Here is a 15310-nt window from a genome sequence, read left to right as displayed (position 1 = left end):
CACCCGATACCAGTTGTGTGAAGAAGTACTTCCTTTTGTCGGTCCTACATTTCATTGCACAGTTTCATGGGATGCCCCCCTAGTTCTATCTAGTGTTGTGTGAGAACCCCGAGAACCCCTAGTTCTAGTGTTGTCTCTCCACACCATGCATAATTTCTCTCTATCCACTCTCTCTATACCATGCATAGGGGTGTGCACGGAACCATTCTGTGCAATTCAGATTCGAATTGAACCGCTGGTCCACAAACTGGTTTGTTAGAACCAGCCAGTGGTTTGGTTTGTGCAGTAGAAATGAGTTGAACCGGTTCAGGATGCTTGTAAAAGGGAATCTGGTGTGGGCTTTTTGGAGGAAGAGCGGGATATAAATGGGGATGCTGGGAGTTGTAATCTAACAACATCTAGGGACCCAAGATTGAGAATGCCTGTGGTGAGACCATAACTTCAGCGCAGAAACAACTGGTATTGGGTGATGTTACATATTATAATTGCCTCCCTTTAATATATATGTGTACTTGCTTGCAGTTTAATTAAGCAAATTTTGTAGCGAGTGATGAAAGCCCAGGAAGTCTTCCATACACCCCAAAATTCTATCACTGGAGATATCAGGTCATTCATTTTATGCAATTGTTACATAACTGTTAGCACACACTGTATGCATGAAAAATTCCTTTCATGAGTGCTGTACTGTGGGCGTAGTGTATGGGGAAATGCTAGCACACGTAACCACCTCAGGCAGCAGTGACTGAGGCTTGCTTCAGATATAATGCTAACCCATGGTTTAGTGCTACTTAAGCACTCCTAAGGGAGTTGTGGGCTCATGTGCTCCCCTCTCCTGCATGCCAGGAAGTGAATATCAGGCATTTACAGTGGGGAAATGACTTGACTATCAAGCCAAAGGTTGCTGGTTCAAATCCCCACTAGTAGGTTTCCCAGACTATGGGAAACACCTATATTGGGCAGCAGCGATCTAGGAAGATGCTGAAAGGCATCATCTCATACTGTGCAGGAGAAGGCAATGGTCAACCCCTCCTGTATTCTACCAAAGACAACCACAGGGCTCTGTGGGCGCCAGGAGTTGAAAAAGACTCGACGGCACACTTTACCTTTTACCTCATTACAGCCAAACACATGGAACTGCAGTTTGTTAACCAGCCAGAATAAGAACAAGCCAGGATATCCAGCCAGGCTCAATCCATGGTTTGATATCCTGGCTTGTTCTACCTTTGGCAAGTTCACAATTTCCTGTCAATCCACAGTTTCCTGAGTTCATATGTGAAATGGAGGCAACTGGTTCAGGCGGCAGATTGCTATGGTGCCAGCAGGGAGGCAAGACCCCCCCATGGCCACCAGAGTCGCTCTTCGGGATTGATCTGATCCCAGGTCCCCAACCTGTGATCTGGACCTGAGAGCAAGCACACTCTCATAACAGACCTCCTACTGTATGTGAGGCAGCCCCAAATAGAAAGTACTGCTATAGTCATAGGAAGATAGGAAGCTAGCTGCCTTGTACTGAGTCAGACCACTGGTCCATCTCACTCAGTATTGTCTGCACAGACTGACAGAGGCCTCTCCAGGGTTTCAGGCAAGAGTCTCTCTCAGCCCTATCTTGGAGATGCCGCCAGGGAGGGAACTGGGAACCTTTGTATGCAAGCAGGCAGGTGCTTCTTCTCCATCCCCTAAGGAGAATATCTTGCAGTGCTCACTCAAACCCAGGTGGACCCTTCTTAGCAAAGGGGACAATTCATGCTTGCTAAACTGGAAGTTACCAAGGCATTACCAAGGCATGGGTGACGCCACCCAGGTCTAAGTTATGCAAGCTTGGGGTACATGGCACCAGTTTTTGTGGCTTGTGATGCACAAGGGTGAGGCAGCCAGCAATACATCTAGCAGCCTTTGCCAGCCCAAGCTCACTTCCCTGTAGCTGTAGATGGAGCAGAGATACAAAGCTCATTATAAGTGCGCTTTGAACTCACAGCCTTTAGGGAATGTAGTCAAACTCACCTAGCAATTTCCAGGCATCCTACCTAAAACATGGCTCTGGAGCCACCTGCATGTGTGGGAGTTGAACTCTGGAGGCCACTTCAGAACTAGTATTCTGAGCCACCTTGAAAGTGTACTGCATGTGCCAAAGGCAGGATTTAAATCTCATGAAGAAAATGACCCATCTATTTTCTTTATTCCCTCACTTACATAGCAGTTTCTCCAAGAATGCTTTGCAACGATGGCCCCATGGCAGAGGCTTCCAAGACGCGCCTATGCATTTCAGTTTGTCTTTGAATACCGAGAACAAATGCTTTGGGAAAATCACTGCCCACATTTTACCTTGTGGGGGAAGGGGAAGCCCTTTTAAAATGGCATTAGTTTATTCCAGTATTTCAGTCCAGAAACTGTAAAAACAAGCACTTGCTTCGGACATCAAACCTAAGCAAAAAACTAAAAATAAGGAGTCTAATCAAATTGTACAGCAGATTTAAACTTTTTTAAAAAAAGCTTAAGTAGTACAATTAAAAATTGAATTAAACTAGGGATGATGAGAGTTGTAGTTCAACAACAGCTGGAGGGCCAAGTTTGTCCACCCCTGATAGTGTGGGGAAAATCAGGTGGGGGGGCCTTATTCAGCAGAAGGGGAAAGAGTCAAGAAGCATCCCCCACCTTCAAATTGCAGCCACAGTGGCTACATTATATATAATCATTTCTAAAATGTTTCAGAAAGAATCACGAAGCAGACTATTGCTGTTTACCAGATGAAAACCACAGAGTTTAGCAAATTTTGAATCTCGGGGCAATTAAAGCAGCATGGCAGACCAAAATAGCACCACGGCAGACTTGCTTCATGTTTGCCAGCAATGAGTGACCAGCTGGATTCTTGTGCCTTGAAGACATAAGTTCAATAGCTGCAGCGTCTCCTGTTACTACCCTTGTACTGACAAATGATGCTATATCTGTAAGATTTCTGTACATCTTACAACATCAGGGAGCAAAGGTTGGTACATCTACATTCCAGAAAATGTGTTGTTATTTATATAGCACCTTCCATGTACATGGTGCTTTAAAGAGAAGAGTTAACTGCCCTCAAGAGGCTTACAATCTAGATATTGATCAAAGGGAGACAACAGAGGAAAAAGGAGGAAAATGGAGGAAAGGTAAAAGCAGAAGAATGTGAAAAAACTGATTCTTCCAGTTATTTAAGCATAGCACAGATTCATACTGATCATGCACACACACCCCTGACAAGCTTCCTCCCACACCATCACAATAATGACCTGACACAGCACTCTCTTGCTGTTTTCCAGCAAATCTTGCCCTGAACTATATCCTGCCACTAGTTAGAATAACAGCATTTTAGGCTTGGAAGGGACCTTGGAGGTCTTCTAGACCAACCCCCTTCTCAGGCACTTTGTCTCTGTATAGGAATTAGGCTCAACATGCAGTGATCCTACATGAGTGTGAACTGTTGCATTTGTGATCATCACACACAAACACACAAAGTGTTACACAACAATGCCTATATAGAAGAAACAAACATTATAAAGTTTCAGACTAGTCCTGTCTTATGACTAGTACTGGAACATAAGACATCAGAGAACAAGGTTACATCATGCAGGATTACCAACTTCTTTACAGGCCTTTGCTCCTTATCTTTAAGAGCAGCTTGATCCACAGACATTAACCAGTGATTGTGTTTATCTCCATGTGGTGGAAAGCTTCATCAGTCAATTTCTGCAAATCAAGCTAGTGTTAAATGGCACAGGAGCAGGCTAGAGTTGCTTTTTCTGGTCAGTTGGCAATTCTAATTACATATAGGATTATGATTGGATATATTTGCACGTTAAGGGATGGGGCTGTAGTTCAGTGGCAGAGTATCTGCTTTGAGTACAGAATGTCTTAGGGCTGGGAGAAATTTCTGCCGAAACCTTGGAGAAACCACTGCCAGGCAGTGCAGACAATACTGAGCTAGATGGACATAGGAACATAGGAAACTGCCATATACTGAGTCAGCCCATTGGTCTATCTAGCTCAGTATCATCTTCACAGACTGGCAGCAGCTTCTCCAAGGTTGCAGGCAGGAATCTCTCTCAGCCCTATCTTGGAGAAGCCAGGGAGGGAACTTGGAACCTCCTGCTCTTCCCAGAGCGGCTTCATCCCCTGAGGGGAATATCTTACAGTGCTTGCACTTCTAGTCTCTCATTCAAATGCAACCAGGGCAGACCCTGCTTAGCTATGGGGACAAGTCATGCTTGCTACCACAAGACCAGCTCTCCTCTCCAATGATCTGACTCAGACCAACGATCTGACTCAGTAGACAGCAGCTTCCTATCAAGAGTAACCATGCTGGTGACTGGCTTACTCTGGAGTAGAATTTGCACCTAGGAACGAAAACCCTGTGGCCACAAGAGTTTTGACTACCAAACATGCTTTGTTAGGCATCCCTCAACAGAAACTTACCTAAAGCAAAGCTCCAGGAACAAAGGAGAACTAAACAGCAATGCTTCTCCATCTCTCCAGACAGCACCAGCCTCTCTTCTCTCCTCTCCTTCTCTTTTGCTCCAGCCTGTCAAACAGGCACGGACACCCCCTTTTTGCAGAAACATAGCCAGCCAATGGGGACAGTGAAACCTTCTCTGAGGGCGGAGCCTCCTCTTGCATTTCCTCACTGCTCTCCTTCTCTGTGGCAGAGAGACAGTTGCAACATGATTGGTTGAGGAAGTGTGTGGAAATAAAGGGAGGCTCCTTTAGGAGGCAAGCATTGCCATCTTTTTTCTGGGAAGAGGGAGCGGGAGGCTCGTCTTTTACGGTTACTAACAGTCCCTTATTAGCAGCGATGTTCCTTATTTGAGTCCAAAATTGTCTGTCCTTTACAGGACACCATTTGTCCCTTATTTTCAGCTAATGGGAAGAACCTATGGCTTAGATCAAACCAGTTATTTTCACTAATAATGAAATAAAGCTCCAAGTCCTTTCACGAGCTTCAACTCCTTTCCCTTCTCCTTCCCTATCAGAGTACTCTGTAGTTCTGGCGGGCTCCTAGGCTTGCCAACAGACCTGCATTAACAGTCCTACATTAACATTAATGACTGGCTAACTTACCATTCTCCAGATATCAGGGTCATGAAAATCATGCAAGTGATGATAACTAGATACTGCTCATGTGTGAAACCTAAACCTATTATTGTTAGCTAACAACATTTTTCTTTCTAAATAACAAAATTATGTCATAAATTATGTGTGCCAGCTCAGCCAACCATTTTTTTATCAATAAGCAGAGGAGAAGCAATCTAACTAGTTTAAGTTGAAAGTGGTCAAAACACATACAGCATTCAGGCCCTGATTATCCCCACATATCCCCCCGCTCCAAGTCCCTTATTCCGACAATAGAATGATGCCAACCCTACCTCAGATCCATTCCAGGCCCCTTCCTTGAATTTTCAGCTTTCATATTAAAATAAAATAATAATAATAATAATAATAATAATAATAATAATAATAATAATAAAAAAAAAAAAAGCAACAACTGGGGTTGCCAAGTCTAACTGGAGATTTCTTCGAGATTCCCACTCCTCATATGTTTTCCAATAATTTTGCACAATATCAGGTCATTAAAATATCCAGGATTGCTTTCAAGAGTCACCAGCCTTATTCACACATTACATTCAAGTGTACAGTGTACAGAGGTACAGCTATTCACATGTTAAGTTGAATGCAACTACACCACTGCACTTCGTATCTGTGCCATGCATTTGAGGGGCCTGTACGCAGGTTTGCTTTTAACATTAACGCAGGAACACAAAAGCATGTACAAGTGTACAGACATGTGTACAGATACATACGGCGTAATGTCTGAATGGGGCTATGGAGACTGATGATGATTCCTGGAGGGCTGGCAACTCTAGAATTTGGAATCTTCTATTGAAAAGCGGTATATAAGTAGTAGTAGTAGTAGTAGTAGTAGTACTTCATACTTGCAGAGATGCAAGCAAAAGCATGAACATAAGAAAAGCCTTGCTGAATCAGGCCCAAGATCTCTCTAGTCCAGTATCCTGTTTCATACAGTGGCCCACCAGATGCTTCTGGAAGGCCCACAGGAAAGAGGTGAGGGCATGCCTTCTCTTCTACTGTTACTCCCCTAATATCCATCTAAGTCCCTCCTGGGAGTTTTTCAGATTACACGCTGCCACGTATCCCATAAGCGCCCCTCCGTATTGCCAGTGTTTTGACATCGTGCTCGCTGCGCTGTCAGCAGGGTGCCGTCCATATTTCTGATGCCTTGTTTCGGATTTTAATGATGCGTTATGGCCCTATAACGTCGTAATAGCATTGCAAGAAAGTAGCTGTATTTTTCCATGGTAGGGAGGCTTGCAACAAGAGTGTATGCGTTGCAGCATGTTGAAGTAGGGACAGTTCTTCCCCCTCCCACTGCCGCCCATGCTTGCTTCCTCCACCCCCTTGCCACGGGGAGAGACACAGGCAGGGAGAAATCTTGGCTTTCCCCTCCTTTCCTCCCCACAGATCCCAAACCCCACACCTCCCTCCTCCTCCTCTTGCTTCCAATATGACTTGAGTTTGTCAGCACAGAAGGGGAGGGGAAATGGAGGAGATCGGAGGGGTTTTATTATTATTTTTCCACCGGGGTTCTTTTGTGCATTCCCCTTTTTAATTTGCTGCTTTAGCCAGAGATTCATACTAGTGCAGCTGAGCAGATTTCTGAATCCAACCCTTTCTCGTGGACTTTTACTGAAGAGGAAGCCCATCAAACTTAATTTACTTCTGTGCAATCCCACTTATTACAAGACAAAGGGCAGGGAGAGAGAATAATCACTTACTTAAAAGGAAACCCACTGAACTGAATCATGATTCATTTACTTCTGTGCAATCCCACAGCCAGCATTCGCCTCCCCTCTGCCTCCTCCCTCCTATTTATTTACTTATTTCTCTGGAGGCACGCTAGTTCCTGTCTTTCTCCCTTCCTGGCTCGCCACAGGATTCCCTTTTTGCTTATGCAAAACTGGAATGATGTAAGGCAAAGTTAGATTTTTGTTTTGGAATGGTGCTTCTCCTTGCTGGCAGATTTGTGCAAGGAAGCCAAGAAGTTACCAAAAAAAAAATTCATGTCAACCCTGCCCCGCCCCCCACAACTCCATTGGCGCAAATGAAGCAGGGCGGGGAGGAAGGTTGTGCCGTCAAGTCGGTGTTGACTCCTGGCGACCACAGAGCCATGCGGTTTTCTTGGTAGAATACAGGAGTGGTTTACCATTGCCTTCTCCTGCGCAGTATGAGCTAATGCCTTTTCAGCACCTTCCTATATTGCTGCTGCCCGATATAGGAGTTTCCCACCCATATTCTGGGAAACACACCAGTGGGGATTCAAACCAATAGCCTCCTGCTCTCTAGACAGATTGCTTCCCCACTGCGCCATAAGGTGGCTTGGAGCAGGAGGAGGGATAAAGTAAAGTGTGCCGTCAAGTCGATTTCGACTCCAGGCGACCACAGAGCCCCGTGGTTTTCTTTTGGTAGAATACAGGTGGGGTTTACCATTGCCTCCTCCCGTGCAGTATGAGATGATGCCTTTCAGCATCTTCCTATATCGCTGCTGCCTGATATAGTATTAGCGGGGATTCGAACCGGCAACCTTCTGCTTGTTAGTCAACTACAGGGCTCTGTGGTCGCCTGGAATCGAAATTGACTTGACGGCACACTTTACTTTATGAATAAGTCGTTTTCCTGCTTTGTTTCTGCTTCCTAGGCCAAATAGGCCGACTATATTTTCCTCCTTACCTTTTCCAACTTTGGTATTCCAGGCTCCAACCATCACCAGCAGATCTTGCTTGCATGTTCTGTCAATTTCAGACTGAACATGAGCATGAATGAATCATTCCCTAAATAAATGAATGCCTCTTTTAACTGAGCAAAGAGGCACCTTTTTAACATGGTGATGCTCTTTATTTAGCAGGGGGAGAGTAACTGGCCCTATCTACCCCCAGCACAGTACCTCCAGTGACTGTTGCTGGAGTCTATCTTACATTTATTTTAGATTGTGAGCCCTTTGGGAACAGAGATCCATCTTATTTATTTATTATTTCTCTATGTAAACCGCTTTGTAAACTTTTGTTGAAAAGTGGTATATAAATATTTTTGTGTTGTTGTTGTAAATGCCTGCCTTCAGGCAATAATGGGCTGGATGAGAGATAACAAATTGAAACTGAATCCAAGCAAGATGGAGGTGCTCATTGTATGAGGGATGAGTTAGATCTTCCTGTGCTGGATGGGATTTCACTCCTCCAGAAGGAGCAGATATGCAGCTTGGGAGTACTCCTGGACCCAGGCCTCACCCTGGTATCTCAGGTGGAAGCTATTAGGCTTGAGCCCGAAACATTTCGGCGGCCATTGAAAAGGCCGCCGAAACGTTTCGGGTGGTGGGGGCGATTCGGCGTTTCGGCGCCGGCGGGGGTAGGGCTTTAAGGGCGGGGGAGAGTGTACTCACCCCCCCCGCCGCATTTCCCCCGCCGGCGCTCTTGGAATTAGAAGCCCCTCGGGACGGCAGCGTTCCTCCCTGCCGTCCCGTTGCCCCCGTCGGCCGGAAGTGGCCGGAAGTCCCGTTCGCGCGTGAGCCCGAAGTCCCGTTACGATGGGCGCACGCGCGAACGGGACTTCCGGCCACTTCCGGCCGACGGGGGCAACGGGACGGCAGGGAGGAACGCTGCCGTCCCGAGGGGCTTCTAATTCCGAGAGCGCCGGCGGGGGAAATGCGGCGGGGGGGGTGAGTACACTCTCCCCCGCCCTTAAAGCCCTACCCCCGCCGTGCCGAACAACCTTTCGTGCACATCCCTAGAAGCTATGGCCAGGAGTGCTTTCAATCAACTTTGGCTGATTTGACAGCAGCGTCCATTTCTTTAAGAGGATTTTCGGCTGATTTTGCAGCATTCGAGGGTACAGCATGACTCAGGGGGAGCAGCTAAGATGATAGGCAGCTTCCCTCCGCATTCCCCCCCCCCCACACCATTTGATGTTTTTTTGAGGTGTTCTGATGACCGGGAACCTAATCTCCAATTCCCCATTGCTCCAATGACCCACAGTTTAAATGATTCACAGTTTCCATATCCATGGTTGTAGCATGGAATGGAACCCCCATGAATATCGAGGTCCTCCTGTATTTTAAAATTTTGTTTCAAATAATTTGTTTGTTTTTTGTTTGTTTAATCAATGATGTTGAAAGCCAGCTTCACTGTTGCTTTTATGCTAAAGGAAGGCAGGATATAAATCTGGTCAAGTGAACAAAGACACAAGAGCAGGCCAGCAGGTCCCCCCGCCCCGATCAGTTGGCGCCCCTCCTGTCTGCACAATTTCAGCCCTCCAGCTATTATTGGACTACAATTCCTTTCATCCCCAGCCATCGTGGCCAATAGTCAGGGATGATGAAAGTTGTAGTCCAACATCTGTAGGAGGATCAGGGAAACAATCAGAGAAGAAAGGATGGTGACGCATAGGGCAAGATTGGCCTTTCCCTGAATCTAACGAACAGGATAAGCTCAAGGTACTCTGGGAGGAAAATCCGGAAGGTACCTTCCAAACACTAATACTGCTATGAATATTTATATTAACTTACATTCAGTAAATACTAATTAGCCTGGGGCACAAGTCACCAGGAAGCTATCCCCAAAGAGCCCCATTTGAAGAACAGAATTTATGCAAGGACGCTACCAGGGAAAACCCGTACAAAGTTTCTCCAATTAAAATAGTAATTGACCACACCTAGAACAGCAGGTGGTAAAACCCTGAAGCTTTCCTGAACAAAGCTTGTACTCATAACCATAATCATTCACTTCCCTTTGTGCAGGACTTGCTCAACAAATAATTCAGGCCTGTCTAATGCATGCTCTGTTTCCCTCTCCATTTTGCAAGGAGGAAGTCTGGCTGTAACCGGAATCTAGGGTTCTCAACATTTCCGCCAGCTCTGTAGCTATATCCTTGACAGCACAGATGTGCAGACATTCACAACTGATAATGTATATCTTCATGCCATGAAAAGCTTAATTCTGCAGATCTGCTCTTGAAGCTATTGAAGACACAAGAGCAGAACTGGACTTTTGTTCTAGGCTACTGGCAAAATTCTGCAAGACTAGGAACTTGTCAATATATTACGTAGATATATTACGAAGCCGTAAGGGAGGAAAGCTGATCTATAAGGGAGGAGAGCTGGTCTTGTGATAGCAAGCATGAATTGTCCCCTTTGCTAAGCAGAGACCACCCTGGTTTACATGTGAATGGGCTACTACATGTGAGCACTTTAAGATATCCCCCTTAGGGGATGGGGCTGCTCTGGGAATAACATCTGTATGCTTGCATGAAGAAGGTTCCAAGTTCTCTCCCTGGATATGGCTAAGAGAAACTCCTGCCTGTAATCATGGAGAAGCCTCTGCCAGTCTGTGTAGACAATACTGAGCTTGATGGATCAATTGTCTGACCCAGTACATGGCAGCTTCCTTTGTTCCTATGTTCCTAAGCTACCCTTCAGACCTTCAGTCCTCTTGTGAGTTTCAGTATTCAGATTCCACAGCACAATCTGCTCATCTAGCTAAGATATTTTCCTTTTGTTTGTTTATAGGGTGTTGTCATCTTTCTCCCAAATAGTTTTAAATTAACATGAAGCTTTGCTGGCAGGGAATCCACCAGCCCTTTCCCCTAACTTGTTCTCCCACTCTTCCTCAGTGTCCCAAATCTCCCAGCAAGTCTGATGATGTCTCACATTTGGAAAGGATAAAAAATTCAAATGTGGAGCTACCCTGCAGAAAGCAGTAGATGGCACTACAGGCCAAATTTGCTATTGTGCTAATACTGTATCTCTGTGGAAACGTAAGCATTGGGCATGCTGTTTCATGGCACCAAACATTCAATTTCCGGGGCAATTTCCATGCTGATCCTTTGAATTAACACTTTAAAAACTTATTTTTACTTTTTACTTATTTTTATTTATTACATTCAAGGAATGCTTTTTAAAAACTTTGACAAACTTTTTCTTCTTCTACAATGAAATATTTTGCTTTTTGTTTTTGCAGATCTGTGCAAATATTATGGCTATATGACTATATGATACGGATTATGATATCCGATATAAATATTATGGCTATATGAGAGCCTGTACCTCTGCTCACTCAACAAAGAGACACTTTTTAAAGTGGTGATTATTTTAAACTTAGTGGGGGAGAGCAACTGTTCCTATCCAACGCTCACACACAGCATCCTTCCAGTGGTTATTGCTGATATTTACCACATGTTTCTGTCACGATGGGGTTCCGTCCCGCCTTGGTCCTTTGCTGCGGGGCCTCAGAGATCAGAGTGGAGGGGTTAGCTATCAGCCAAGTCCTCCTCCTCCAGGCGGAGTGGGGTCACGCTGACTGACTCTGGCTTTCCCACTGAATCCTGCGCTCTCCTTCCTTGCCATCTCAGCCTTGGCAGCTCACACTCTAAATCAGGCCTGCTCAACTTAGGCCCCCCCAGCTGCTTTTGGACTACAAGTCCCATAATCCCCAGCCACAGTGGCCAATAGCCAGGGGTTATGGGAGTTGTAGGCCAACATCTGCAGGAGGGCCAAAGTTGAGCAGCCCTGCTCTAAATAGTCATTGGCAAACTGAGCAGACGCCACCCTGCGTCCCTGCTGAGTACAGGCAGCTGTCTCCCATTCCTTTGTTCCCTCACCCCCCACGTGGCCCCATCCTTCTCCCTGTGGTACCTCCCTGATGTCATCAGGAGGTGCCTTCTCTATGCACGGCCCAGGGCGGCTGCTCCGTGGCAGCCTCCCACGCTCCCAAGATGGACGGCTGCTGGTGTGGGCCCTTCCCTGTTGCCGGGTCTTCTGATCCCTCCGCCATTCAACCAGGCCCGGTAAGGCTGGCGGCGCTTCCCAAGAGGTCACCCGCCAGAAAGTCTCTTTTTAGATTGTGAGCCCATTTGGAAAGGGAAGTATCCCCCCCCCCACCCTGTATCTTATCTAAACCACTTTGAGAACTTTTGTGGCAAAGCGATATATAAACATTTGCAGCAACGTGGGATATAAATATTAATAGCATATTCTTATTCATGGAGCACAGGATTATAACTGGCTACTAGTCTATAGGCTACCTCCAAGTTAAAGGCAGGATGCTTCGGAATATCAGTTACCAGGGAGCAACAGCAGGAGAGAGGACATGCCTTCATCTCTTGTCTGTGGACTTCCCACAGGCATCTGGTGTGCCACTGTAGGAAACGGGATGCTGGACTAGATACGCTTGGGTCTGTTTATAGTTGCAGTAGCAGTAGTAAACTAGTAGCAGTGGTAGTCTTTGCAGATCATGCATCTTCCAAAAAGGAGGCCTGCTTGCCCTCAGAGAACGAACTGAAAACTAACTCACGTTTGGCAAATGTCTGACATTCTGGGTGTATCATCTCCTTGTGTGGTCATGGAGGTGTGTTAGAGGTGTCTTTTCTGTCTTGATATCTAGAGGTAGCTTTATTCTCATGCTATACAGGGAACGTAGGGTTGCTACCTAACAAGGAAAAAATGACCCAGTCACCTCTTGTGGCTTTAACAGCTACGTGATATGTAGACATGAGCTGTAGCTTTTTATGGCACAGAAATAACCATTATCACCCTCTAAGGTCTGCATATCAAGCTAAAACAATAAGGGGTGTTGAGATACCTTAAAGTTTAACAAATGCATTGTGACATTAACATAGATGAAAGAAGGCTCACTTTGTCTAGTGACACATGGTCACCAAAGTGATGAAGGTGAGAATTTGAAACAATCCCTTATTTATCAAAGAAACCCAGTTTGATGAGAACAGAGTTCACAGAGGAGCTTTGGAGACAGCTGTTCAAGGGCTAAAACAAGTAAATGTTTATTTGAAGAAGTTAAAAACTAAGATAGGAAGCCTGGACCTGGACTAGCTACCACATGGTGGAAGGAAAAAGGAGCAGAGAGAACACAGAAGAAGGGAGTATCCCATGAATATCAGTCTACCAATCAGAAGAGATTTAGAGCAGAGTGACAGAAATAAGAGAGAGCACGGGGGCAGTCCTATATTCTCTACCTCTACTCCTAATGTCCCTAGTGGTCAATAGGAATTTTAGGTGGCCTATGGAGTCACACGGGCAGAGCCACCATTGAGCACACGGGTTTAAAGAACCTGGCTGGGAGCCACAGGAAGGTCACACGAGCCCTCCAGAGTTCATTCCCAGCCAGCGTTTGCCAGCTGGCTTCTTTTGATCCCTCCCGCTTCTGGGTGCATTTTATTTCCCTTCCTCTCCTTCCAGCTCATGCGAGCCCTCTGGCGATCGGGTCAAACCCATGAACACACGACATCATGTGCAAGGGGTATCACTGCCATGTGTGGTGCATATACGGCGGGGATGCTGGGGATGGGGCAGAATCCTGGAAAAGCCTTCCCTGGATATGCCCTGTGCCCTCCAAAAATACGTCCCTGAGGGTTGTGCAACCCAAAGGGACGTGTTTTCAGGTGCAGATTATTTCAGAGTGAAACAGAAAGCAGCCAAAATAGTTCCCCCAGCCTGTGTGCTGCAGAGCTCAGAAAAGTCTCCAAAGCATGGGAGTGTTTTCCTGGTGCGCTGCCCATTCCTTAGGATGCCAGGCATCATGTCTACATAAGAGAAAAAGAAAAGATACATAGTTCTTTTGTTTTACACAAAGTGAGGTCAAAAGGTGAAGAACTTCAAGGTGTTGTAAAAGACAAAGCTACCTGGGCTGGCTAAAGAGTTGGCAACCCTTAAAGCAAATAGAATGTTGGGATGGATGGATGGAAAATCTGAGAAATCTGTGCAAAGATAAAATAGTCATTTTATGCTGAGATATTGAACAGGAAAAGATTAAATCAAATGGGATGTCATATGAAAAGAGGGCGGGCATCCATCCATCCCATCCTCAGGTGACATTCATGGGTAGGGGACTATTCCACATCCATCCTGTTAGGTAGCTTAGGCTAAAAGAGAGTGATTAAAAGAGATTAGTCTAAGGCAGAAGTAGGCAACGTGTGCCTCTCCAGATGTTGATGAACTACCACTCCCATCACCCCAAGCTGTAATAAATTGTGGCTGGGGGTGATGGGAGTTGTAGTTTATCTGTAGAGCCACACATTGCCCACCCCCTGATCTAGGGCAAGGGTTTCCAAGCTTGAGTCCCCAGATGTTGGTGGACTACAACTCTCACCACCCCCTGCCACAATGGCCTTTAACTGATGATGGAAGTTGCAATCCAACAACTTCTGGGGACCAAAGTTTGGAAACCCTTGGTCTAGGACCAATTAGGACTTTGAACTCAGTTTAAAGCATGTCTGCATGTACAACTTTTCTCCCTGATGTGCTTTCTTTTTCCTTTCATTTGCAGAGAGTATTTGCATGGGGAGTATTCAAAAATATTATTGACCATACCTGTAATCCTAAATCATTCAGAAGCGACAACAGGGGCTATACCAGGGGTTCCCAAACTTCGCTACTCTAGATGTTGCTGACTACAACTCGTATTATCTCCAGCCACAATAAATTGTAGTTGGGGATGATGGGGGTTGTAGCTCAGCAACAGCTGGAGAGCCACAGGTTGGGAACCCCTGGGCTACACCACTGCTGTTGTGGTTTTTCTTTCTTTCATATTTTTAAATGCTCCTCCATGCAGATACTCTCTGCAAATGAAAGTAGTGAGTACACCAGGGAGGGAAATTCTATCCTAGCCTGGTTCCTGCTGTGCTAGTTTTCCACTTATAGGGAGATTTTTCTCCATAGAGAAGCCTTTCAGAGTGTGCAGTTGGAAATAACATTCTACCACCTCATTGCCACTTCAGTGTGGCGCATGTACAGATCCAGGCTCAGACCAAAACTCTGTCCACTATAGCCCTATTCACACTTTATGTTCAACACACATACAATTGTTATAGAGTATACACAAGTACAACCAACCAACTAACCAATTTATTACAGTCTTTAACTAGCATAGAATACAAGTACAGATTTGTATCTAAGTACAGTTATTCACATGTTATGTTGAACTACTACAAACTACTACTATGAATAGTAATACTATTCCAAATTCTGGAATTCTCTCCCAGTAGCTATTCGCTCTTCTGTCTCCATCACAGTTTTTAGAAAGCGTGTGTAATCTTGGCTTTTTACCCAGGCTTTTATATGATTGTCTCTGCTGCTGCTTGCTGCTTTGTATTTTATATGGTTATATTGTGTTTGTATCTTAAATCTTTCTAGACAGATCTATGTTTTTATATTCTATTTTAACTGTGCAATTTTTAATATTTTAATTGTGTAATTTTTATAGTT

At 45.3% G+C, this 15310-nt stretch overlaps 1 protein-coding gene across 2 annotated transcripts in view; it reads right to left on the bottom strand.

Annotated features, from left to right (window-relative positions):
- The window catches only part of LOC128332706 (digestive cysteine proteinase 2-like), a 51389-nt gene that overhangs the window by 29561 nt on the left and 6518 nt on the right, over positions 1 to 15310 (bottom strand). Inside the window, exon 2 of one of the 2 annotated variants that reach the window (XM_053267323.1) lies at positions 12384 to 12518. In XM_053267323.1, coding sequence (XP_053123298.1) covers positions 12384 to 12417 — 34 coding nt within the window. In that variant the 5' untranslated portion in view covers positions 12418 to 12518. Of the gene's footprint in view, positions 1 to 4446; positions 4596 to 12383; positions 12519 to 15310 lie in introns of those variants that run through there. The other variant, XM_053267322.1, reaches the window with a different exon arrangement.

This window comes from Hemicordylus capensis, chromosome 7 (genome assembly GCF_027244095.1).
Source record: "Hemicordylus capensis ecotype Gifberg chromosome 7, rHemCap1.1.pri, whole genome shotgun sequence".
NCBI classification, from domain to species: Eukaryota; Metazoa; Chordata; class Lepidosauria; order Squamata; family Cordylidae; genus Hemicordylus; species Hemicordylus capensis.
This window is presented reverse-complemented; position numbering and strand designations above follow the sequence as displayed.